At 44.7% G+C, this 25514-nt stretch overlaps 1 protein-coding gene across 2 annotated transcripts in view; it reads right to left on the bottom strand.

Annotated features, from left to right (window-relative positions):
- The window catches only part of ABLIM3 (actin binding LIM protein family member 3), a 134077-nt gene that overhangs the window by 56227 nt on the left and 52336 nt on the right, over nt 1-25514 (bottom strand). For both annotated transcript variants that reach the window (XM_010591713.3, XM_064278013.1), the window contains exons 3-7: nt 24953-25090; nt 15568-15751; nt 13230-13342; nt 6525-6651; nt 731-824 (exon numbers count right to left, since the gene is read on the bottom strand). In XM_010591713.3, coding sequence (XP_010590015.1) covers nt 731-824; nt 6525-6651; nt 13230-13342; nt 15568-15751; nt 24953-25090 — 656 coding nt within the window. The remainder of the gene's footprint in view (nt 1-730; nt 825-6524; nt 6652-13229; nt 13343-15567; nt 15752-24952; nt 25091-25514) is intronic.

Below are 25514 nucleotides of genomic sequence, written 5' to 3'. Positions count from 1 at the left end.
TAACATTGTCAGATGGGAAAACTGAGACCTAGAGAGACAAAGATACTTACCTAAAATCGCTGCGTGAGTTTGCAGTGAGTCAATATTAGAACCCAAATACTCCTACTATTATTTTTCCTTTGTACTAAACTCTTTCCTGCTCCTAATTCCTCAAGGTGGGTGGTCCTGAAGTATAGGAAACAGACTTCCTGTACCCACAGGGTGTGGGAAAGAAGGCCAGGAAGGCTGGGGGATAGGAGGTTCAGGCAGGGCCTCAGCAAGGGTGCTGTAGCTGTCACTAGCAGAGTGAGCTGTGCATCAGAGGCTGAGGACAGCTATTGCCATGGTTACGGACCAGCCAAGGAAGGGCTTAGAAGCAAGCTGCTAGGCAAGCTGGTTCTTAAATCAACATGTTATAAAATGGTTAAAAAATGAAAAAGACTTCCATCCTCAGGCAGGGCTGGAAGAAAATAATAATTGTTGCCCTCTAGAAATCTATCTGGGTCCTAGTCCAGAGAAGCAATGGATTTTGCCGGCATGGCACTTTCTGAACTAGGAATAATTTTGTCCACCTTCTCATTTTGGGGGTGCTCACAGAGGTAAGGTTCCCTGCTCAAGGTCATGCAGCAAGTTGAGTTGGGATGGAGGAAGCAGGGAAGGTGGAGATTTTGGAAGAAAGAATGTGGGGTGACTTTCTCCTTCCTCGATGATGGCTTTTTAGGGTTACAGGCCACTCTGCTCAAACACTCACCTCCAAGACCCTGCCGCTGATGTACCGGTCACAAGTCTCGCATTTAATGCCAAACTGGGAGTGGTAGTCGGACTCGCAGTACGGAACGCCATCCCTGCAAGAGGAAATCCACACAGGAAGAGGAAGTTGGGGCGGGGGGAGGATCATGTGGTGGTTTCAGGACCTGCAGCCAGCAGAGACTAGGCCAACATTAGAAGCACTTGGGAACTCATTAAAAATGCAAACTCCCAGACACACCTCAGATCTACTGATCAGAGAATCCCTGGGAGTGGGGCACATGCATCTGCATCTTGGCAAGCTCCCCAAGCAAGCATAGGACCACTGCTATGTACTGCTGGCCTGGAGTGTCCTTTGTCCACTCTCCTTCCCCTCTTCCCCACAAGTTCCTCAGACCCACTCTCTTCCCTTTACCCCAAAGGGCTCTTAAATTCATTTTAAATTTTATTTTAGAATAAGTAATGCTTTTTTTTTTTTTTTATGTAAGGCTCAACATTCTATACAGGGCTTTGAACCCATTCAAACTGTTTCAGTCATGGCTGATGAAGCAAAACTGGAACAGACCTGACTTTTTAAAATTTGGGAGAAGTTGAATGATAAGCAGAAAGGAAAAAATTATGGGTTGAGGCCCTGGAACGGGAGACTTGGAAGAGGCATGGTAAGTCCTTTCAGGAACCTGATGTGGAAGACTGGATTATTGCCAGGATAGTGGAGAGTGACATACACTCAAATCAGCAGGGTTAGCCACCATCTTTGAGTGGGGCACCACTGTTTCTGACTCTGCTGATCAAGAGGTTTGGTTGCTATGCAACAAGCACGCACATTGCCCTTGTTTTCTAAAAAGCAGATTAAGTTTCTAGCAGGGCTTTGACCCATAATTTTTCCTGTTCTGCTTATCATTCTGCTTCACCCACAGTTAAAAAATTCAGGTCCATTTGGGTTTTGCTTTGTCGGCCATGACTGAACTGTCAGAATTGGTTTGAAGCCCTGGTTCTATAGGCATAAAGTTGAAAAGCCTCCACTCTTCTTTCAGCCCCACTCAGTTTCTCTTCCAGGAGGTAATCAGTGAGATCAGTTTTTTTGTTCTCCTTAAGGGCTTCTACTTGAAAGAACATTTTTTACCTGTAGTGAAAGACCATCTGATTGTGCTCCCGGATCAGTAGATAACAGGAAGCCTCCCCTGGCCCCCTTCTGTGTGCTGTATTTTCATCTCATGCTTATAACTTATCACACAGTGACAGGCTGTTGTTAATAATTGTTCTTATACTACCCCTATTACTAGTTTCTGGGTGGTGCAGTTGACGCATTCACCTGGTAACCAAAAGGTTGGAGATTTGAGTCCACCCAGAGGTGCCTTGGAAGAAAGGCCTGGTGATCTACTTCTCAAAAAATCAGCCATTGAAAGCCCTATGGACCACAGTTGTACTGGGACACACATGGGGTTACCATGAGTTAGTATTGACTCGACGGCAACTGGTTTGATTCTTCTTTTTTTTGTTACCCCAGCTGCTAATATTTATTGCTTGTTGTGTGCCACGCTCTCTGATAGTGTATTATATCCATGCTTTCATTTAATTCTATGACAGCTCTATGAGGCTGGAATATTATCATACTAATTATACATGGGAAAACCCAAGCTTTAAAGTGGTTGATCAACTTGCCCTAGGTCACCTCAGAGCTGGGATTCAAATCCAGGTAGTCTAGTTTCTCATCTACACTATTGTGAGAATTAAAGGAGATGGAGCCAGTGTATCCTTGGGCTCAGCACAGTGCTGGCCCATACTCAGTAAATGGCAGCTAGAGAATCACCATGGCTGCTGAAAGGAGTCTTCAAGGAGGCAGTCTGGTGCTCAGCTCTCTGGGGCCAGTGTGGACAGGGTTGGGGGGCTCGGACAGCATAGCCCAGATTCTGGCCTCCACCTACCTCTAAGAACTAGGTCTGAACTCTGAGGAGAAAGGGCATTTTCCCCACTTTGGGGTGTAACAAAACTTGGCTTAGACCGAGAGAGGCCTAACCGACAGGGATGTTATTTTTCCATCTCATTGTTTTGCCACATTGGGATGGCTGGGAGCCCATGCTGGGCAGCAGGACAGCGTGTTCCTGGAGGAGAAGCAGCAACACAGGGAGATGCCCAGCAAAGGTATTAAGAAGAGACGGTGCCCACAAGGGAAGGACTTGTTTGTGAACCTAGGTGACAGCCCCCTTCCCCACATCCAAGTTCTCAATCTGTGGGATGGGAGGGTAACTGCAGGGCGACGAAGTCATTGTCAGAAGGTGGGTACAATGAGCCAACAAAATCTGGGTATAAACTCCAACACAACCTCATCTGAACCCTCAGGTTGGTGAGATGATAAAATTATTATTTACTGAGCACTTATTAGGTATGAAGCACAGATCTCTCAGTCTTTACACAATCTTAGTGGTAGGTCTTGTACTAATGGTAGAAAGATCTACAAACGGTAGGTCTTTCTTATAAATGAGGAAACTGAAGCTCAGAGAGACTGAGCCTTGCCCAGGCACACAGACTGGGTTAAAACCCAGGCATCTGACTCTGGAGCCTGAGCTTGTAGAAGTACCTGCCACCCTGCTGGGAGAAGGATGGGAAAAAGGTGTATGTCATGTCCCCTGTTACTCCCCACATCCCCTTTTGTCCCTCTTTTCTCCCTCTGGGTGCCTCCCCTCTGGGTCTTCTCTGGCTCATGGCCTTGCCATGGGGTCCCACCTGACTGCCCAGGGCAGAGGGAGGTATGTGAAGGCCACACAGAGTTTGGAGCCTTGTCTTAGGGGCCACAGATCAAGAGAAAAGGGGTAGACAGAGGCACAGGCTGGGTGGAGGAATCTCCCTCACATCACTAGATTTGGGACCTAGGTCCTCTACCTCCATCTCTCTCGGAGGGGCTCAAAGCCAGGCTGCAGAAGCCCAAGGTGTGGTGAGCAGTCTGGGCTGGGCCTCCTTGAGAGGAGCTCTGAGCAACCTCTTACTCCCCAAGAGATTCTGACTTGGACTCAGAGACTCGAGGGTTCCTGGCTGGAGACTCAGAAAGGGCACTCCTTAACTTGGCAGGCACAGAGGGAATCCCAAACTCCCACAGGCATGGTATTCCAAGCTCTCCATGATCTGACCTCGGTTCACCTCTGCAGCTCCAGCCACTGCCCCATCTGAGCACACACCTAAGCTCCGGCAAGCAGGACAATGTGTTCAGCCTTTGCTCACCTCCCTGCCTTTACCCAGGCTGTACATTCTGCTTAGAAGCTTTCCTTCGTTGCATTTTCAAATCTCTTTGTGGCTCAGTGGTTAAGAGATCAGCTGCTAACCAAAAGGTCGGCAGTTTGAATCCACCAGCTGCTCCTCCGAAACCCTGTGGGGCAGTTCTACTCTTTCCTATAGAGTTGCCATGAGTCAGAATTGACTTGACGGCAATGAGTGTTTCAAGGTCTGCTCGAATATGACCTCCTTCTATGAAGCTCTCACAGATTCCAGATTCCATTTCCTGCTAGTTAGATTCCTAGTTGGGGTTTGAGCCCACCTAATGGTACAGCAAAACACAGTCCTGGTGATCAGCTTCTGTTAAGATTACAGCCAAGAAAACTGTATGGAGCAGTTCTACTCTGTAACACCTGGGGTCGCCAGGAATCAGAATTGAATCGACAGCAACAGGTTTGATTTTTTGGTTTTCACTTGTACCTCTGACATAGACAAGTGTACTTGGCCAGCATCCATGTCCTCTTCGGCTGGTAACAGTGGCTCACCTGGATTTTTCTTTGGGGAAGCCACCCCCTCTCCGACTTGCAGTTACTGTGGCTCACAAAGGGCTGCTCTCTGGCTCTCAGTCCAGAATTTCCTGGCCTGTGATTGGGCATGGGACCTGGGGCGGTCAAATCAGAGGCAGTCTTGGGACCTCGCTGGAGGTCCTGGAAAAGAGCCTCTCTCTGTGCTTGTTGTTGTTGTTGTTGTGAGCCTTCGAGTTGATTCCAACTCATAGAGACCCTTCAGGACAGGGTAGAACTGCTCCATAGGGTTTCCAAGGAGCGGCTGGTGGATTCAAACGGTACTTGCTAAACTAATAGAATGAAAGCCTGGGGTTGCTGGTGATCATCTTCGCTATCACTTGGAGAACGTCTGCTTGAGAATGGATCCAACGCAGAGGAAAGCAGAGCTAAGTGATAGAGACAGAGAGAGGCAGGGGGTTCTGAAGTGCTGAAGACGGCCTTAAGCCCCTGGATTCAGCCATGCGTGAAGTCAGATATATCTCTGCTGGAATCCACTCGACAGCCATGGGTTTGGTTTTTTGTTTTATTTCCCCATTTATATGAGCGAATAAACTCTCACTTTTGCTTTTAAGTGATTTTGAGTTGGGTTTTCTGATTAAAAAGGCCTTAAAGAATAAAACTTCTCTTGAGATGCCTAGCACATATCACCTTGTGTCATAATTCTTCATGTACAGAGCTTAGCTCCCTTGTTAGGTTGTAAGTTTCCTGACAGCAGGGATTATGTATGATGCAACTTCCCATGCTTGCTGCCTTCTCGCATTGGGCCACAGAGTGGTGCCTAGGAAGTATCTGGGGTCATAAAGGGTCAAAGCTTTGGGGTCTGTGGTTGTCATGGATTGAATTATGTCCCCCAAGAAAATGTATCAACTTGGTTAGGCCATGATTCCCAGTATTGTGTGGTTGTCCACCATTTTGTGATTGTAATTTCATGCTGAGAGGATTAGGGAGGGATTGTAACACCACCCATACTCAGGTTACCTCCCTGATCCAAGGTAAAGGGACTTTCCCTGGGGTGTGGCCTGCACCACCTTTTATTTCCCAAGAGATAAAAGGGGAGCCACAAAAGAGTTGGGGACATCATACCACCAAGAAAATGGCACCAGGAGCACAGCACGTCCTTTGGACCCGGGGTCTCTGTGCCTGAGAAGCTCCTCGACCAGGGGAAGATTGAGGAAAAGGACCTTTTTCCAGAGCTGACAAAGAGAGAAAGCCTTCCCCTGGAGCTGACACCCTGAATGTGGACTTGTAATCTACTAGACTGTGAGAGAATACATTTCTTTGTTAAAGCCGTCCACTTGTGGTATTTCTGTTATAGCAGTACTAGATGACTAAGACAGTGGTTATAATTTATTTTAGGTACTTGAGTATGTAAATATGGTCACGAGGAGGGACTTGTCCAGAGCCATAGTGTGTAGGTCACTGGGGATTGGACCCTCTCTTCTGATAACTTTCTGTGTTCACCATCTGCTTTCATTCATGTAAATTCATTCATTAAACACTATTAATGGAGCAAGTTACTTACCACTCCCTCCAAGCCTTGGTTTCTGTAGCTTTAAAATGAGAACAAATACCTCGCCAGTTAGTTATGGGGCTTTAATGTGATAATCCACACAAAGCAGCTCCTTGTGCATCATAAAAGCTCAATAAACCAAAAACCTGTTGCTGTCGAGTCGATTCCGACTCATATCATCATCGAAAGGTTACAATGGATAAACCTATGATTATGCATGGTGATAGATGAATGAAGAAAACAAACAGGGCACTGTGAGGGCCAGTAATGGGGGGACGGGAGGAGGCAAGAGATGGCATGGAGCCTCTCTGAGGAGATGGCATGGGAGCTGAAACCAGCAGGAATAGGAGCAGCCATGTGAAGAATGGGGGCGAGCATTTCAAGCGAAGGAAACACCATGGTGGGGGGTCTGGGATTGGGAAAGATGTCACTGTGGCCAAAGTGTGTTGACCAGACAGAAAATGAAGGGAGACAAAGCTGGAGATGCAGGAAGGGGTGATGGGGTGAAGACCCACTTGCTAATGTACTCCCCGGTGAGGATGACGCTGCAGGTTTGGCATTTGAAGCAGCTGACGTGCCACTGCTTGTCCAGCGCCAGGAGCGACTGGCCATGCTTGATCTCTTCCTTGCACCCAGCACAATCTGCAAAGACAAGATGACTCTGCTGAGCAAGAAGACATCCTAGACCATCTTTCGCCCAAGTCAAGGAAACTCCCCGCTGAACACCAGTCCTTGCACAACTGCTCCCACCTGGCACTGGCACCTGCCCTGGCACTCTGCCAGGTGAGAGATAAGGAGATCCTGACTGCTTGAAAAGAGGTCTCTGTGTGATGGAGAAAGAGAGATCCCCAGGGTTCCTACAGATGGCTCCCCGCCCATGGTTCTGACCACTGCTCATCCACAGAGGACCACCCGCACTGCCTCCGCCTGGTCCTCAGGCTGCTACCTGCACTCACACTGCTCCCCACGCCGTCGGAGACTGCAGCTCAGCGTCACCTGGGAGCTTGCAGATGGGCATCATCTCAGGCCCCACCCCAGACCGACTGAATTTTAACAAGATCTCCAGGTAATTCAGAAGCAAGTAAAGTCTAAGAAGCACTGTCCAGGGGGCAGGATAAGTATATATTTTTTCTTGCCCTTAGGCTATGTACTCAATGGCAAGGGCTGTGTCTGGGTCTGAGTTTTGTGGTTAAATCTAGTCCATTGCCTAGCACGGTGTGTGATACATAGTAGGAACTCAATGCATATTTGGTGAAGGAGTATGAATGAACTGGCCTTATAAAAAAGCACCCAGTAAAGGGTAGGATTTACCATGCTTATCACCCCCAGGGTGTTTGTATACCAAACATTTGCCTCCCCAAGTAGCAAGGATTAAAGAGTCTGCTGAGACCATCCCAAGCCAGAAAGGCATTCTCACTCTGGAACGTGCATTGGACCAACAGAAAGTGGGGTTGGCCCAGTGTTCGGCCTGTTGCTCAATGAACATCGGGGGAGGAGCAGGAAGCAGAGTCAGAGTCCAAGGTACTTGGGAGATGCTGGGAATTCAGTCCTAGCTGACCGGATGGCCCACTTTAGAGAAGGAAGGGGTCATGGGCCAAAGTTGACCAGAGGACAAACCTCCACTGTGGCACCAGAAGACGAATACATACTTCAGAGCAGTGAGGAGAAAAAACACTGCACGCAAAGTTAGGAAAGCCTGGCTGGGCAGCCGTCATGCTCGGCTGGGAGTCAGTCCTGGAGAGATGCATGTGTGTCCAGCAGCCTGTGGGAGGAACTGGGGCCCTGATGAAGTGTTTGTGTCAGCTGCCACAGTTACCCTGCCCCAGACTGCTTAGCACCTTTCTAACATCCGTTAACCCAAGCCGGGGGCAGGAAGCTCTCCGATTGCAAAATGCTTCAAGTACTAAGCCTTCAGCTGGGGATTGGGAGAATAAAGAAATTTGGGATTTATTTCTTGGTCTTTCTTTTTTCTCCTGGGATAAATCTCCCCCTCCTCCCCCCTCCCTCCCCAGTAATTATAGGCTACAGAGCGTAATAGTTTAGCTAGGTCAAGGTCAGACCACCCCCTCCTGTTCCATAGAGACAGACATCTGAAGTGCTTTGCCCAAGCTCAGTGTAGAAGCAGCTGAGGGCTCCAGGCTCCTTGTCAAGCTTTCTGCAGGCCTCCCTGGAGGTTTACATAATTCCATTGGGGCTCAGAGGTCATGGAGCATTTGGTTAGACCTCCCACCCCATGCAGGAATCCACAGCATTCTTGACAGGTAGGCCCCATCCTCTGCTTAACTGCCTCCAGCAGTGGGCAACTTGCCCCCTCTTGAGGAATCTATTTTTGCCTTTGGACATGCATGCTTATTAACAATGTAACAATGTCTTCTTTCTATGTAGCTGAGATCTGACTCCTTGCAACTTCCCCCCTATTTTTATACAACCAAGAATAATCTACCTCTTTCCCACATTACAGTTCCTTCAAATATTTAAAGACAACTAAGTTTCTCCTTTCTCCTCATTCCTTGGACTTCACTTTCCTTTGTTTGATAATGGTCGTTCAGTTGTGGATTTCAAGGACACAGGCATGGCACTGGCCAACAACATGATTTTACCCTTTCAATAAAACTTATTTGAATAAGCTGTATCCATTCCTGGCCACATTTCAGTAATGAGTCCCATTCTTCTATGTTTCAGTGATACATCTAAGATAAACTTTGCACCTTGTGTCAAACTTTAGGAGATAGTACAGTATAGTGGGTGTGATGTTGGACAGAAGGTCAGGCTGCTCAGTGGAGAATCCCAGCTCCCCCACTTAGTAGGTGTGTGAACTCAAACCCCAGCTTCCTTATCTATCCCATGGGGACAGTTGTTCATTACAATGCTAGTGTGAAGATCAATTGAAATCAGGGCTGTAAAGACTTAGAATAGTACTTGCCACACATGTGTCCAATAAGTGTGGTTTTATCATTACTTCACTTTTTTTTTAACCCATTATCCGTGCCTTATCCACACTCCAATCTGAGGCCAGATGCAATATTCTTATTGTAGAGCAGCCCTGTTAATTCCTCTTGAGAATTCTGGGATACCTTCTCCATGTGGTTTTTCTTTTCATATTGTACTGGTGGTTCTGCTTTGTACTGGTTTCATATTTATCAGGGGATTTCTCTTCTTCCTCCTTTCACTCCTGACCACCAGTGAAGCCTCAGGCAGCCCATCCCGGAGCCCCTGGTTCCGGCACGGTAAGCAGGCTCAGGAAAACCACACCCTGTCCTGAGTTGGTCTCTGCATAGCCAGCTGTCCATTCCTCCCATGTTCCACTCTATTCCAAAATTACAACCTTCAGCTGGCATAAAGTATGACACCGCCACCTGTTCTTCCCAAATCCTTCAGTTTATTTCTAAGGTCTCTAAAGACCCCAGCTCTCTCATTTTTAATTTCCTTGACTGTGTAATTCATTCCACTTAGATCAGCAAAAAATGAGTAGAAGCTGGTAGGTTTTGTGAGTCAAAGCAAACTCCACATCTTGTTTTAGGCAACTAATCCCAGAAGACAGGACCTCTCCCAATCAGCAAGTCATGCCTCTGGTGTACAGTGTTAGGGAACAGGCTCCAGAGTCAGACTGTCTGGGCTCACATTCCCGCTGCACCACTTTATTGTTTGGGCAAGTCATTTATGCTCTTTGAGCCTCAGTTTTCTCATCTATAAAATAGAGATAAGAGTAGCCTCCCTCATAGAGTTGTTGTAATGATTAAATGAGTTGTTATGCATAGAACACGTACTGTAGTGTCTGGCAATAGTGATAGCCAATCAATTTCAGCAGTTGTGATGATGGTGATAGTGGAAGTGATGGTGGTGGTGGTGGTGATGATGGAGGTGATGGTGATGTGATGGGGGTATTGATGATGGTGATGGTGGTGATGGTGATGTGATGGGGGTAGTGGTGATGGTGGTGATGATGGAGGTGATGGTGATGTGAGGGGGGTATTGGTGATGGTGATGGTGGTAATGATGGTGGTGGTGGTGATGATGGAGGTGATGGTGATGTCATGGGGGTATTGGTGATGGTGATGGTGGTAATGATGGTGGTGGTGGTGATGATGGAGGTGATGGTGATGTGATGGCGGTATTGATGATGGTGATGGTGGTGATGGTGATGTGATGGGGGTAGTGGTGATGGTGATGGTGGTGATGATGGAGGTGATGGTGATGTGAGGGGGGTATTGGTGATGGTGATGGTGGTAATGATGGTGGTGGTGGTGATGATGGAGGTGATGGTGATGTGATGGGGGTATTGGTGATGGTGATGGTGGTAATGATGGTGGTGGTGGTGATGATGGAGGTGATGGTGATGTGATGGGGGTATTGATGATGGTGATGGTGGTGATGGTGATGTGATGGGGGTAGTGGTGATGGTGATGGTGGTGATGATGGAGGTGATGGTGATGTGAGGGGGGTATTGGTGATGGTGATGGTGGTAATGATGGTGGTGGTGGTGATGATGGAGGTGATGGTGATGTGATGGGGGTATTGGTGATGGTGATGGTGGTAATGATGGTGGTGGTGGTGATGATGGAGGTGATGGTGATGTGATGGGGGTATTGATGATGGTGATGGTGGTGATGGTGATGTGATGGGGTAGTGGTGATGGTGATGGTGGTGATGATGGAGGTGATGGTGATGTGAGGGGGGTATTGGTGATGGTGATGGTGGTAATGATGGTGGTGGTGGTGATGATGGAGGTGATGGTGATGGTGGTAATGATGGTGGTGGTGGTGATGATGGAGGTGATGGTGATGTGATGGGGGTATTGATGATGGTGATGGAGGTGATGGTGATGTGATGGGGGTATTGGTGATGGTGATGGTGGTGGTGGTGATGATGACGAAAGTGATGATGATGGTGATGTGATGACGGTGATGTGATGATGATGGTGATGTGATGATGGTGATGCCGGTGATGATGGTGATGATGATGCTATTGATTCTTTTTAGTGAGATCCATGGTAACAGGATTCTTTTCTCTTGACAGTTCCCGGGTATTCCTGGTACCTGTTACATAGATAGTGCTCCTGCTTTTCTAGAATGTCTTTATTTCCTCTCCAGGGATGAACTTCACACTCCCATAGTTTACAAAAACACCAATTTTTTTGTCCATCTTTTCCATGATGCATTTTTCACTTCAGCAGTCTGTCATATCTGATTTTGGTTCCCTGTATCCCTCGGGAGCTCGGAAGACTTTCCAACATCTCTTCTAGTCAGGAGGCTACCTTGCGTTTATAGCACGACCACTGACCACCTTCGGGGAGGAAGCATTTCTATAAAACATATGCCCTTTAGAGCCACAGATTGCTGTCTTCTTTGTGAGTAACAAGATGAGCCATATTCTCCTGGAAACTACCTATTTGCTTACTTGCTCCTCTTTGCTAACTTTTCCCACTTTTCCTCACCTTTGTCTATCTACTCTTAATCTGCAAAACTATGGTAGAGACATTTAAGAACTTCTCCTTGAGGACATGTTTACACACAAGACTCTCAGACTCAGCTGAGCCAATCTTCCACTCTAGAGACTTCTGATGTATACAGTACCAAGTAGAACAAGTTGAGAGAAACAACAATGGATTCAGGAATCTTATCCTTAGTTGTCTTTTGGTGTGCTTTCTATATTAAACCTCCAAGCCAACAACATTGCCCACTTTATAGGGCATCTGACACACTACAACATGTTAGCTTGGCTCCTGTATACTAATATATTTGCTTCCTACAACACTCATGTGAGAAAGATAAGAGCAAGGAATTCTATCTCTCTTTTACAGCTGGATAAACCAAGTCTCAGGGACTGCTTTGCATCACGCAGAAGGATGGCAGCCTCATGACTCCCAGCTTGCCTCTCTATCTCCTCCCATGAGATCCCCCTGGACTCTGGCTCCTCTGCAGCATCTCAGCATCCCAGCCTTGCTGTCATTCTGGATATGCTTTCAAGGAGTTAAGAAGGATAATGATGTGTGCACTCAGGCACCTTGAGATGGAAACCTGGTCAAAGCATCAAACTGTTCTTGAGCATCACCAAGGAAGTAGAAGAAAGAGCAGATCTGATTTGACTAAAGGGAAAGGCAAGGGAGGGAGCCTTCCCACTATCTTACTCCCCAGCTTGCCATGGCTGAATAGACTTTAATGGAGCTCCTGGGAGATTAGCCCTGCTGATCCGGGGTTCTCTGCTTATCCTTCTCCATTGGAGGCAGGCCCAGCATGCTGACTCTGCTGGTGCTGTGGCCAACAGCTCCCTGCACTGCACAGTGATGCAGCAGAGCAGGCTAATGGGTTTTCATTGATTCTGTCTATGAGGCCAGTGAGAGTGTCATATAACATTAAAAAACACTGGAGCCCAGCATGGCTTGCTGAGATGCAGGGGGCCGGTCTATGTGTGTGGGGCACATGAAGTCAGTAGCTCATAAGGGCATCTGTGAGCAGTGATTTAGACATCTTATCTTTGGGTACATTGGAATGGAATGGACATTTCACAAACTAGAATGCTCGCTCTGAGGGATGCTCTTGGTTCTCAGTTTTCTTCCAAATTTGTGGTTTGGGTGATAAAAAAAAAACCTAACATTTCCTAGGGTGTGGAATATGTCCCCCTTACCCCTGCACAGTGGTTGTCCATCTTAGGAGCACCATATGAGTCAAATAAGAAGCTTATTAAGAATGTCAATTTCTAGGTTTCACCATCCTAGATAGGCTGAGAAATCTGCATTTTTATAAGTTCCACAAGCTCCCTGGAGCACACTCTAAAAACCATGAGCACAGCCCTTGTAGTTGCTCCCAGAGGGCATCATCCCGCCCCTTTTGTAAGACAAGTCTGCAAATTCTCTTTTAGGGGAATTTGTAAAAACCGAGAGCCACTGGAGGAAGAAACACTTGATCCGCTCTGTGGGGGCTACTGTTGGGATCCTGGATCTAGGAGGGGAGATAAGATTAGGAACCCAGCCCATCCTAGAAGAAACCACCCAAGTGGTGGATCTGTGGCACAGGTCGTCACCGTCTAGAGCTGGGCAGCCTGTTTTCCGGCATCTACACTTAGGGAAGCTTGTTCTGTGAGTGTGGGCCATCTGCCAACTGGGTCATGCTTCACATGTCCTCCAGGGTGGGAACTTCCCCTTCTTGCATATAGTGCAGGGACAGGGGTACCCAGAGAGACAGTGCCCACAGACAGAAAGTTGCCCAGTGGGGAGGACTCACGGCTTGGTCCATGGATCTTGATGGGCTTACTGCTGGTCATGGACTGGGAGCAAGTCTGACATACACACTCTTTACCACTGAAGGTCACCTTGTCTCCAATGGGGAAAGGCTTCCTGGAAGAGAGAAGAGGGAGAGATTCAGTACCTCTCTGCCAAGGGATCCCGTGGTTATTGGTGACCTGACAACACACGTGCTCACAGCACTTTGGTAATACACATGGCTTGCTTGTCTTGAGAGCACCAGGTAATTTGAAGGTTGTTCACAGCGTCAGGCTGCCTAAACCATTCAGTTAGGGGCCAGGAGGCCAAAAGTGGAGGTCCATTTAGACCATGTAATTATTTTGAGACTGGGAAAATCCTGACACCTCTCTGAGATTACATTTTCTCATCTATAAAATAAAGACGTTAGTAGCTCCTCATAGAGTTGTTTCTTCTGCCTGGAAGGACTTTTCCATCCCAATATGACCTATCCCCACATGTCAAGGAGCACTCACTCCACTCCCAAACTTACCAAAATTTCTCCCTTTCACTGTCCAGCATTTTTCAAAATCCCTCTTCCTAACAAGAAGCTCCTAAATTCGCAGATCAAACTCTTCCTGTCCTCCTCAGTATCTGAGTAGCTTGAGTGCCATGCTTGGGGGTCTTAACTAGTGCATGTTCTGCCTCCCCAATCAACTTATAAGCTGTATATAGAATCCCCAGCGTGACTGATGCCACCATTTGGCTGCTCTTGCTCATATGATTTGGGACGCCTGCTACATTGACTCAGAGCATAAGCCCTGGTGTAGGCTCCAGTGGCCCCACTGCCCTTGTTCTAGCAATGTGGGACAGAGGAGGGAATGCTGGGGCAAGAGTCAGAAAAGCTGTGTTCTCATCATGGTAAAAGGGCCCGACATGACCTTGGGGAGTTATCTCATCTCTCCAGGGCTTGACATAAACCTCACTTTATATCGCAAGGACCCCTACTGTGCTAATCTCTGATGGGTCTGGGATTCCAGGGCCCAGGGCCCAGGTTCTAAAAGATGGGTAAATGAATGAATTCCACTGGGTGATTATAATTTCTTATACATCATGACATTATAGTCTCATTCAGAAACTATTTGGTTAGTTACTCTACCTTGTTACTAACTACTGGTTATCTTATGGGAAGAATAATTAATCTGTAAATTCCTTTCCCAGTGGGGGGGGGGGCGGGGAATTTACTCAAACCATGCCTTACTTCTGGCTTAGTCAGAGCTATTCATTACATTTTTTTTTTTAATGGACTTTATTTTTAAGTGCAGTTTTAGATTTACAGAAAAACTGTGCAGAAAGGACAGAGAGTTCCCCCATTTCTCCTCTTCCCGCTGCATGTTCATTAAATTTTAATGTATTTGTGGGCAGGGCTGAGGTTTCTCCTTATTTTCTCATAAAAAAAAAAAAATTTTTTTAATATGGTGCTGGAAACTCTGGGCACATAGTGGTTAAGTGCTATGGCTGCTAACCAAAAGGTCGGCAGTTTGAATTCACCACGCGCTCCTTGGAAACTCTATGGGGCAGTTCTACTCTGTCCTATAGGGTTGCTATGAGTCAGAATCGACACAACAGCAACAGGTTTGGTTTTTTTGTAATACGGTGTTGGCATACAGTACGCCCTCAATGCATGTTTGCTAAATTAATAAGTGAGAGGGAAATGGGGCGGGAGGCCTGGAGGAGTGGGTGATCCATCTCTAGAGATATCCCAGGGAGGGTAGATGCTCATAAATATGACAATAAAAGGAATAATAAGAGCAGACACGTTTGTGTACCAACCACTGAGCTGAGGTCTTTGCATCACCTCATTTATCTTCACAAAAACCTGATGAAATTGGAATAGTTTTGATCCCCATTCTACAGATGAGGAAGCTGAGGTGGGGTACATTGCCAGGGTCACAGTACCAGTATGAGGTGGCACCAGGATGATGGAGGAAGGCACATACAGACATCCTTGTACCACAGGTGGGTGAGAGTGTGGGAGCCTGACCCAGATCTATGGTTTCCAAACTAAGTCTGCCACACTGGGGCTCTCAGAGGTTCATTTGGGAGCCTACTGATGGGAAATGGGAGATAGAGTACGGGGACTTGGATCCTCACCTGCTTCCATTACAGGACAATGGGTGTTCTGCATAAGATTGCATTTGAAAAAAAGGATTCCAGGGCTAGATGATTTGAAAACCACTGACCTATTTGGCCTAGGTTCTAGAAATCCAAATGTCCAAAGTAAAACCTGGAAATCCTAGAACTTCTTGGGACAAGTCTGTTTCTTCCCTCCTCTGGGGGCCATACAGAGGGTCCCGGCCCAGCTGCCTCCTCCTGCTCACCTGCACAGGCTGCACACAAAGCACTTGGGGTGGTAGGTGCGGCCCAGGGCGGAGATGACCTCGCCTGTGATGAAGTCCCGGCAGCTGTCGCAGCGGGTACCGTAGAGCTGCTGGTAGTCCTGGGTGCAGATGTACTCCTGGTTCTTGAAGAAGAAACCCGACTGGGCCAGGCCACAGCCACACACTTGGGGAAACAAGGAGGCAAGGGCAGGTTAAGTTTAGGCTCTTGTTGGGGGAAAGGCTGGTGTCTATGGGTGAGCATGAGACTTCACGAGCCTCTGGGGCCAGTGTTCCTCAAAGTATGTCCTAAAGACCACTTGCATCAGAATCATCTGGGGAGCCTGTTGAGGTGCAGATGCTTGGAACTGAGTTAGACCCTCTGGGGGTGGGGTCCAGGAGTCTGCATTTTAACACACGCCCCAGGTGATTGTACTGCACATTGATTCATGTTGTACAAACCTTTCCATGCATGGATGAAAAGCGTAAGGCCATGTGGCTCATGCAACTCTGCATGGCTAGTAGTGCCATGAATTTGATAACAGAACTACCCCATTAAATGTTTCCTGGGCACTTTCGGTGTACGTGATCCCGTGCCAGGGCAAAGCAGTGAGGGGACCACATCTTGAAAAAATCCCCAACTGGAGACAACTTAGGATGGCAATGTGAGGGGTGATTGGGCATTTACAATCTGTCCTCACCAGAGCATAAAGGGGGGCAGTTCCCAGCCAAGAACGATAAGGCGCAATCCTCCAACTGTGAGGCACTAACAGTGTATGCAGAGAGAAGGACATATAGAAAACTGCCAGATATCATGGGTGTGGGCCCTGCCTGTGGTGCTGGCACAATTGCTAAGTGAGTGTGGGGAGGGGGAGAGCACCGTCAGCAGGGGAGGGTCACAGGATGCTTGATGCACCTCAGAGGAGGAACACAATGAGCACAGGAAGTAGAAAGTTAAATTTTGTGGAGATAGGGCTGGAGTGGCACCGTGTTTGTAGGGTGTGGAGGGAAGTAATACAGGAAAATAATGTTCAGCCCAGTTAGAGGAGAGCATGAACCCAACTTAAGAAGTTTAGACTTTATGCAACACTGAGAAGTCATGGACAATTTTTTAAAAACTTTTTTTTTTTGGTGTGGGGAAGAATCTCAAACATATACAAATAGCAGGAAGAAGATTATAATGATGGGTCACCCAGCTGCAAAAATGATCAGCTGCATTGATGGCTTCTGAATAGAGAGGCAACATGATTCATAAGGTGTTTTATAAGATCTCTTGTGGACAGTATGAAGAATGTAGGAGAGATGACAGAAGGATGGGTGACTTATAGGTGTCTGGCCAACTGAATCACGTGGGACCCACCTCCCAAAGGACTGAGAATGTGGGAAATAAAATTCCCCTCTGAAAGTTAAGAAATCAACACATAATGGTGGAGTAGAAAGAGGCAGCAACCCGCTGAATGTGTTGATCCAGCTAACGCAAGAATGGATCAGACAGGAAGAGAGCTGCAAGCAATCAAAGGAAGGGAAATAGACAATCCATTCAAGTCCTATGACCAGCTCCCCTTGTTCCATGTCTGCGTTCACCAAGCAACTGTCTGATTGTTGACTTTCCAAATAGGCTGCTTTTGGGAGAGAAGGAGCTGGCCAGGCCACAATGAACTATGTCAAATGAGAGTTATAGCTCTTGTTGTACATTAATCAACAGCACTCTGGCCTGATACATTGGTTTTCCAAGGACTTTGTTACCATAAGTCAGATTTTCAAGTGTGGTCAGTGATAAGGAAACCAAGGAGATGGAAGTTCCAAGTCTGCAAGTCTGAGAAGTAGGCCTGGGCTGGGGTGACATCACCCCAGTAAATACTACCTCATCTTGAATAGGGAAAGCAGTTAGGTTAAAAAATAGGAGGAACTGCCAGGTGAATGCCAGAAATATTTCACCATTATTTGTTCATCTTTATGGGCCAGGGACAGGCTTAAAGGGTCAGGCAGAGTGACAGGAGGGCAGCTCTGGAGGTCACAGCCCCAGGGGAAACAGTGCAGGACACTGACGACTCAGTGGTCTGGGAGTCACTAACTTTCTAGGTGACAATGAACTTGGCTTTCTTTTTTCTGGGGCTTTTGTTCACTTATATGTAAAATGAAGAGGCTGGACTAGAAACGACCTGAGTTTTCTTCTAGAACTGACATCCTGTGAGTCTATCAGAAGGAGATCTTACCTCAGGGCTTACGATGTGCCTAAACATTTTAAACTCAGCATGTAGTGGAGCTGGAGGCCCTTGAAGATCACCCCATGGGAGGCAGGGCATATGGACAGGGTGGTGGTGGTGGTGGTTGTAGGAGGAGGGGAAGGTTTCATTTTCTATCAGGCCTCATGAAAATGTATCACATCAAACAATGACTGGTGTTGAGGACAGGCTAGGCCAGAGTACAAGCTGTTCTGGGTGTGCAGGTGGTGGATCAATTGACTTCGTGGCTGTGGAATTAGTTAGGTCATGACCTGCGACCTTGTTGGAAATAGCTCCTGTTTTTTCCCTTCTTTTCTCTCCTTTGTTTCCCCTGCCAACTCCACCCCCAGAGCCACCTCTCCCAGTGGAGAAAACCAGGAGGCCCTTAGAAAACTTGGAACAATCAGTTCCTCCATTTCCCCCAAGGAGCCGAAGAAGGAAGTTTTTGGTAGAAAGGATGTAAAGGTTAATGAGAATCTTAGGGGCTCCTGGAAGTACAGTGGGGAACGGGAGGATGGAAGGCAAGTTGGACCAGCCCAAGACATGTATACTGGGCTGAGCAGAACCAGGGGGTCAAATAACAGGAAAGGCCCCGGATAGGGTTTGCAGTATGGAACTGAAGTGGGATTAATACACCTGGGGTAGTCATTATTCTATGAATCAAAAAGAAAACCATGCGGTTTGACAATAGGAATGTGAAAAGTTGGAACTGCTTTGAGAAATCTAATTCATTATTAAAAACATTTTAATTGTGAAATATATTATACATGGGGCCCTGTTGGCGCAGTGGTTAAGCATTTGGCTGCTAGGTTAGCAGTTCCTATCCACTAGCCCGCTCCTTGGAAACCCTCTGGGGTGGGTCTACTCTGTCCTATAGGGTCGCTGTGAATCAGAATCGTCTCAACGGCAATGGGTTGGTTGGTTGGTTTATTATACATACAGAAATGTACACAAAATAAGTATGTACAGTTATAGAAAAAGAATAAAATACACTCCTATGTGCCTACTACCCAGGTTGTGAAATCAGCCCTTAGAAGTTGGTTTGGCCCCTCCCCAAGGTGATTTTTTGTGGTGTTTATTGACGAACTGAAGTTCTGAGTTTTAATGTAGCTGAATTTATCATTCCTTTGTTTTTCTTTACAGCTTTACCACCTATGTGCATATCCATAACCAAGAGTATAGTATATCTTTCCATTCATTTAGGTCTTCTCTAATGTGTTTCACTAAAATTTTATAATTTTTATTGACTCATAGTGACCCTATAGGACAGAGCAGAACTGCCCCATAGACTTTCCAGGGAACAGCTGGTAGATTCGAACTGCTGACCTTTTGATTACCAGCCATAGCTTTTAACCACTACACCACCAGGGCTTCAAGGGCTTATAGAGCTTTATAAAATTTATAGCTTCATAAAAAAGTTAACTTTGTTACTTTAAATGGTATCATTTTAAATTCCATTTTGTAACTGGCTGTTAATGGTGTATATAAATTTAATTTTCTTCTCTATATTTATTCTGTATCTAGTAATTCTCTAGGGCTTTGCCTAGACAAGGTCACAAAGATTTACTTCTATATATTCTTCCAAGAGTTTTTATAGCTGTTACATTTAGGTCTATGATCCATTTTGAGTTAATTTTTGTATACACTGTGAGGTAGAGGCCCAACCTCATTCTTTTGCATGTGGATATCCAGTTGTCCCAGCACCATTCGTTGAGAAGATTGTTCCTTCCCTATTGCACTGTCTTGAAAATCAGTTGACCATAAATGTAAGGGTTTATTTCTGGACTCCCAATTCTATTTCATTGATTTACATGTCTATCCTTAAGCTAGAACCACACTATCTTGTTTATTATTGCTTTGGATAGTATGTTTTAAAATTGGAAAGTGTGAGTCTTCCAACTTTGTTCTTTTTCAGCTTTTCAATTTCTGTCTTATTTACTGTAGCTTTTTAATAAGTTTTGAAATGGGGAATTGTGAGTCCTGCAAATTTGTTCTTCTTTTTCAAGATTGTTTGAGCTATCTTGTTTTCTTTGAATTTCCGTGTAAATTTTAGGATCAACTTGTCAATTTCTGTAAAAAAATCACACGAGTTTTGATTACGTTAATCTATAGATCAATTTGTGGACCACGGTTTTTATTTTATTGTCATCTTAACAATATTAAGTCTTCAAATCCATGAACACAGGATTTTTTTCCTATCTATTTAGGTCTTCTTTAATTTCTTTCAACATTGTTTTGTAGTTTTCAGAGCATAAGTTTTGCACTTCTTTAGAAATTTTACTCATAAGTATTTTATTCATTTTGATACTATTGTTAATTGAATTGTTTTCTTAATTTCATTTTTGAGTGTTTATTGTTAGCATATAGAAATGCAATTGATTTTTCTATATTGACTTGTACTCTGTAACCTTGTTGAATTCATTAATTAGTTCTAATGGTTTTTTAGTAGATTCTTCAGGAATTTTCTATATACAAGACAATGCCATTTGCAAATAGAGTTTTATTTTTTACTTTCCAAGAGGAATGCCTTTTATTTTATTTTTTTGCCTAATTGCCTTGGCATGAACCTCCAGTGCAATGTAAAATAGAAGTGATGAGAAAATACATCCTCGTCATGTTCTTATTTGGGGGGAAAAGCGTTCAGTCTTTCACTATGAAGCATGAAGTTAGCTGTGGATTTGCACTTGTTCTTGAAAGATAGCTTAGAAAACATAATCCGAAGTTGACAGTTATTTTTGTTCAGTACATGAAAGGTATTATTTCACTGTTTTCTGGTTCCCTTGTTGCTACTAAGAAGCCAACTCTCGGTTTATTTATCACTCATATGTAGATGATCTGTCTCAGCTCTCTGGCTACTTTTAAGACCTTCTCTTAGTCTTTGGTGATCTGCAATTTTATGATGATATGTTTAGGGGCTTTCTTTTATATTTTTCTGCTGGAATTTATTAGGTTTCCTGGATCTGAGGATTTGTGTGTTTCAATGGTTTTAGGAAATTCACAGCTGCTATCTCTTCAAATATTGTTTTCCTACATATTTTCTCAATTATATACCTCTAGAACTCCAACTGGAAACCCAGGTGGGGTAGTGGTTGAGAGCTATGGCTGCTAACCAAAAGGTCGGCAGTTCGGATCCACCAGCCGCTCCTTCGAAACCACATGGGGCAGTTCTACTCTGTCCTATAGGGTCACTATGGGTCGGAATCAACTCGATGGCAACGGGTTTGGTTTTTTTTAGAACTCCAATTAGGTATACGTCAGACCACCTTACGCTGTTCTCCATATATCAACTTTTCTTTATGTCTACCACTTTCTTATAGTTCTGTGCTATATCTGTGTAACTCTTATTTTGGTTCAATGTTCCAGTTTATTAATTCTCTCTGGAGCAACATCTAATCTACTACTTAATTCATACTTTGAGTTTCTAATGTCAAACACTATACATTTTTTATTTCTATAGGGTTTTTTTTTCTTTGTCAAATCTGCTTTGCTATTTCTTATAATGTGTTGCTTCTTACTCATATTTTCTAGCTTCTCTTACTTATTTAAACATAGTAAATATAGTTATTATATCCTGTCAGAAAATTCCAATATATGACATTATTGAGGTTCTAATTCTGCTCGCCACTGTTTCTGTAGACTTTCACTCCATTGTGATTAGTGGTTTCATTTTTGTTTTGACTGTGAGTTGCTCATTTTCCTAATACCCTTTTCTGTGGGAGTTCTTTAAGGTCTGGAGTAAAGGTGAGTTCCTCCAAAGAGGATTATTATGTGTTTCTGCCATTTGCCAAGTGCTGGATCATTCTCTTTTTTTTTTTTTTAATAACTTTTATTAAGCTTCAAGTGAACGTTTACAAATCCAATCAGTCTGTCACATACAAGTTTACATACATCTCACTCCCTACTCCCACTTGCTCTCCCCCTCTTGAGTCAGCCCTTTCAGTCTCTCCTTTCTTGACAATTTTGCTGGCTTCCCTCTCTCTCTATCCTCCCATCCCCCCTCCAGACAAGAGTTGCCAACACAATCTCAAGTGTCCACCTGATATAATTAGCTCACTCTTCATCAGCGTCTCTCTCCCACCCGTTGACCAGTCCCTTTCATTTCTGATGAGTTGTCTTCGGGGATGGTTCCTGTCCTGTGTCAACTGAAGGTCTGGGGAGCATGGCCGCCGGGATTCCTCCAGTCTCAGTCAGACCATTAAGTTTGGTCTTTTTATGAGAATTTGGGGTCTGCATCCCACTGATCTCCTGTTCCCTCAGGGGTCCTCTGCTGTGCTCCCTGTCAGGGCAGTTATCGATTGTGGCCGGGCACCAACTAGTTCTTCTGGTCTCAGGATGATGTAGGTCTCTGGTTCATGTGGCCCTTTCTGTCTCTTGGGCTCTTAGTTGTCGTGTGGGCTTGGTGTTCTTCATTTTCCTTTGCTCCAGGTGGGTTGAGACCAATTGCTGCATCTTAGATGGCCGCAGATCATTCTCTTTTAAATTCTCTGCTTGACTTTTTTCTGTTGGTTTGTTTTGGTTACACCAAATATGTAGCATACATATAGTCCATGAATCCATGTGAAGAATGGATTATGGGTACACCTTGTCATACAAGTTTTATTCCCCTTTACCCAATGATAACGTTGAGTCTGGCAAGTTTCCTTGCTGTCTTCTTCCGCATAGCTAGTTTATTTCTTATCCACTTCTACACTGAGAACAAGATTTGGGCATGAGTCTCAGTTTTACACAGGAGCCTACTATTAGATTCCCACTTTGGTTAGGCTCTAGGCCTTGCCTTCTGTTTTCCATGACCTATGTAGCCATCAATGCAAAAGCTCAAGGTCTTCAGAGTTTAGCAAAAATCATCAAGATGAAAGTTAGCATAGTCAATCACTCTAGGATTCCTGCTTTTACTTCTGTTTTTGACCTCTGCAGGGTCCTTCTTTTCATGCTAATGCAGTAAAAAAGAGTTGTAAAAAATATTTCATAGAGAATTTTAGACTTTTCAAATGATAAAGCTATTTAGGGTAACTAATTTTCATACTTCTGGAAACAAAAAAAATTCTCTAATTTGTTACTTCTGAGCAAGTTGATATTGAAAATATTCAAGAAAAAAAAGGTCTATTTTTTTTCTTACACGTCTCCATTGAAAGAAATTCTACAACTTCTTTGTAGTAGATTGTCAAATGACCACAAATTCTTTTTCCCTCAGCAGTCACTCCTTTGAAATGTGTTGCTGCAGATCTGACCATCAAAAGGCAGTTTATTTCAATAACGTTTAATCTGGGTTGGCCACTTGACTTGTTTTGGCCAATGGGACATTAACAAGTATGACACAAGCTAAAGCTTGAAAAGCACTTGTTTATTAAGACCTGCTCTCTTATTGCACTTGGAACTCTGAGACCATCATGTGAATGAACCTAAATTACCCTGTTGGAGGATGAGAAGCCATGTGGAGGTACCTAGGTCAACAGACTGTCAATTATTGTCAGCTGATCAGCCAGCTAAATGCATACCATCATGATAAGGTCACCAGAGATTATCAGGGCCAGCTCGGACTCCAAGAACTGTCCAGTCAAACCAGAGAATTATGAGCTAAATAAAAAATTCACTTAAGCTATTAAGTTTTGGCTTAAGCCAAAGGTAACTGATATACCTCCTTGAGAATATAATTTTGAGTCTTAACCCAAACTGCCTTGTAACAATCCTATTGCCTTTATCTTTTGTCCTACCTCAATTTTGTGGATATAAAAATGGTGACTCACCAAGATACCAAGATATCCATGAAAATCAATTTGCACTAAAGGGATTTACAAATTCTCAAGGTAAAACTTAAATCCCAGCAATTATAGTATATCCAATAAATGCTTACATAAACAAACTGGGAAGAAGAATATATATTTTATTTTCTCAGTGCAAAGTCCAGTTAGACAATGAGAAAAGAAGTCCAAGATTTTCTCAATAGCAGGGGAAGTCAATCTCAGATACATGAGACTGAGGTTAGAAGCAGTTACTAGTATGAAAAGATCTGGGGGTTTCAATTGACCTTAGATTCAGTATCAGTCAATGGTATGAAGTGGCTCTTCAGGAAGTCAATTCAATATTACTTACATTAACAGAAATGGCTTCTGTATTTGTCAGTCCTTGAGAACTGCGATCTGCTTTGGGCATCATACTTTAAGAAGGATAATGACAAATTAGAATAGGTTGAAGAGGAAGACATCAGGAGGATGATACAAGCAGGAATCAGTTCAGATGAGGCCCAGTTTAAAGAACTGCCAAATAGTTTGGGGAAGACTTGGCCACAAATATCTGAGGGGCAGTCATAGGCAAAAGCAGATTCAAAGTGCTCTTTGAACTTTATAAGTGCAAATCTAGAGTGAACAGGTGGAAATTACAGGTTTAGCTCAAACATTTTCTAAACCCAAAGGGCATTCCAACATCAGTGGCTGCTCTGTGGAGTAGGGAAGCCTAGAAGAAGTTGAAGAAGTGCAGGCTGGAGAGGCATTTGTCAGGGACACTGTGGAAGGGGGTGTTGTTCTGCCTGGGCCACAGACCTCTTGGGGCCCTTTAAGCTGAGTCCCTCTGGCTTCTTGCTGCTACTTAGCCTTCTTATTTAGGAACTCTTAGCTTGGTTGAGTCTAGGACTCTATAAATAAGCCACAGGGAAACTGTAATCATTAGAGGTAGCCCAACATCCACCTCCTCCCAAATTACAAACCTTACTAAAGTCATGATGTATCCCTTGTTAACCTTAATCTTTGAGGATTATCACACTATTCTAGAATAGGTGCTCATCTTAAAGCCACACTAAATTTTAGCCAAGACAGGTTGCTCTTTCATAAGCTCTCAAATTGATTTATAGGCACAAACCAGGAGTCTTTTTAGATGTAAAAGTTAAGCTTGCAGGGTTGACTTTTTCCCTCTGGGTCAGTACTTACCACTCAGATCACCAGGCTCCCTCTGTCCCTCAATATCCCAATTCCTACCTCACTCTAACCTCCCTCTTCACTTCACACTGATTAAGGGAGAACTCTCATAAGAAGGGGCTCAGAAAAGTCTCTTTAGGCCTTTATCGATATCTCCATACTGCCTGTGTTTTTTCTTCCTGTCCCCATGGCATGTCCTTGGGTGAGAACACGGCCAGTAACCTGAGCAGGTAGTCTGAAAATGAGACCTCCTACCTTGACAGGTGAAGCATCTGATGTGGAAGTGGTTGTTATGGACGCGAACAACTTCCCCTTTGCAAGTGTCTCCACATCGATAGCACTGGATGACACTGGAGCTGCCCCGGGGATTGTAAGGATTTTGCTGATAAGGTACTGCAGAAAGAAACAAAGAGATTAGGGGTCTAATTACTTAAAAAGTATGCCATAAACTCTTAGCATAATCTGGACTGAAAGAAAAAACCAGAAAGGGTAGAAATAATTAGCAAAGTACAATCAATACATCATCAGGTTGAGTATGCCATGCTGAGACAGCATTAAAAGGAGAGTGGTAGGAAGATGTAAGTCCATATGCTCCTTAAGCAGGCAGAAACTTATGAGTGGGTGTAACCTTTTCTTGTAACAATAGAGGCCAAATTTATGAATGAAGAAAGATAAAAGAGGAAGTAGGGCAGAAACGGGACTCTACTTACTTAAAGGTAAACGATCCAGAAATACCATTTCTTGGGTGATCTCTAGATCAAAATCAGGCCCCAGACTTCTCAAAGGAAATTTGAGTCTTACAATTTCCTCATGGATC

Source organism: Loxodonta africana, chromosome 2 (assembly GCF_030014295.1).
Source record: "Loxodonta africana isolate mLoxAfr1 chromosome 2, mLoxAfr1.hap2, whole genome shotgun sequence".
NCBI classification, from domain to species: domain Eukaryota; kingdom Metazoa; phylum Chordata; class Mammalia; order Proboscidea; family Elephantidae; genus Loxodonta; species Loxodonta africana.
Note: the sequence above shows the minus strand (reverse complement) of the source record. Positions and strands in the feature narration are given on the sequence as shown.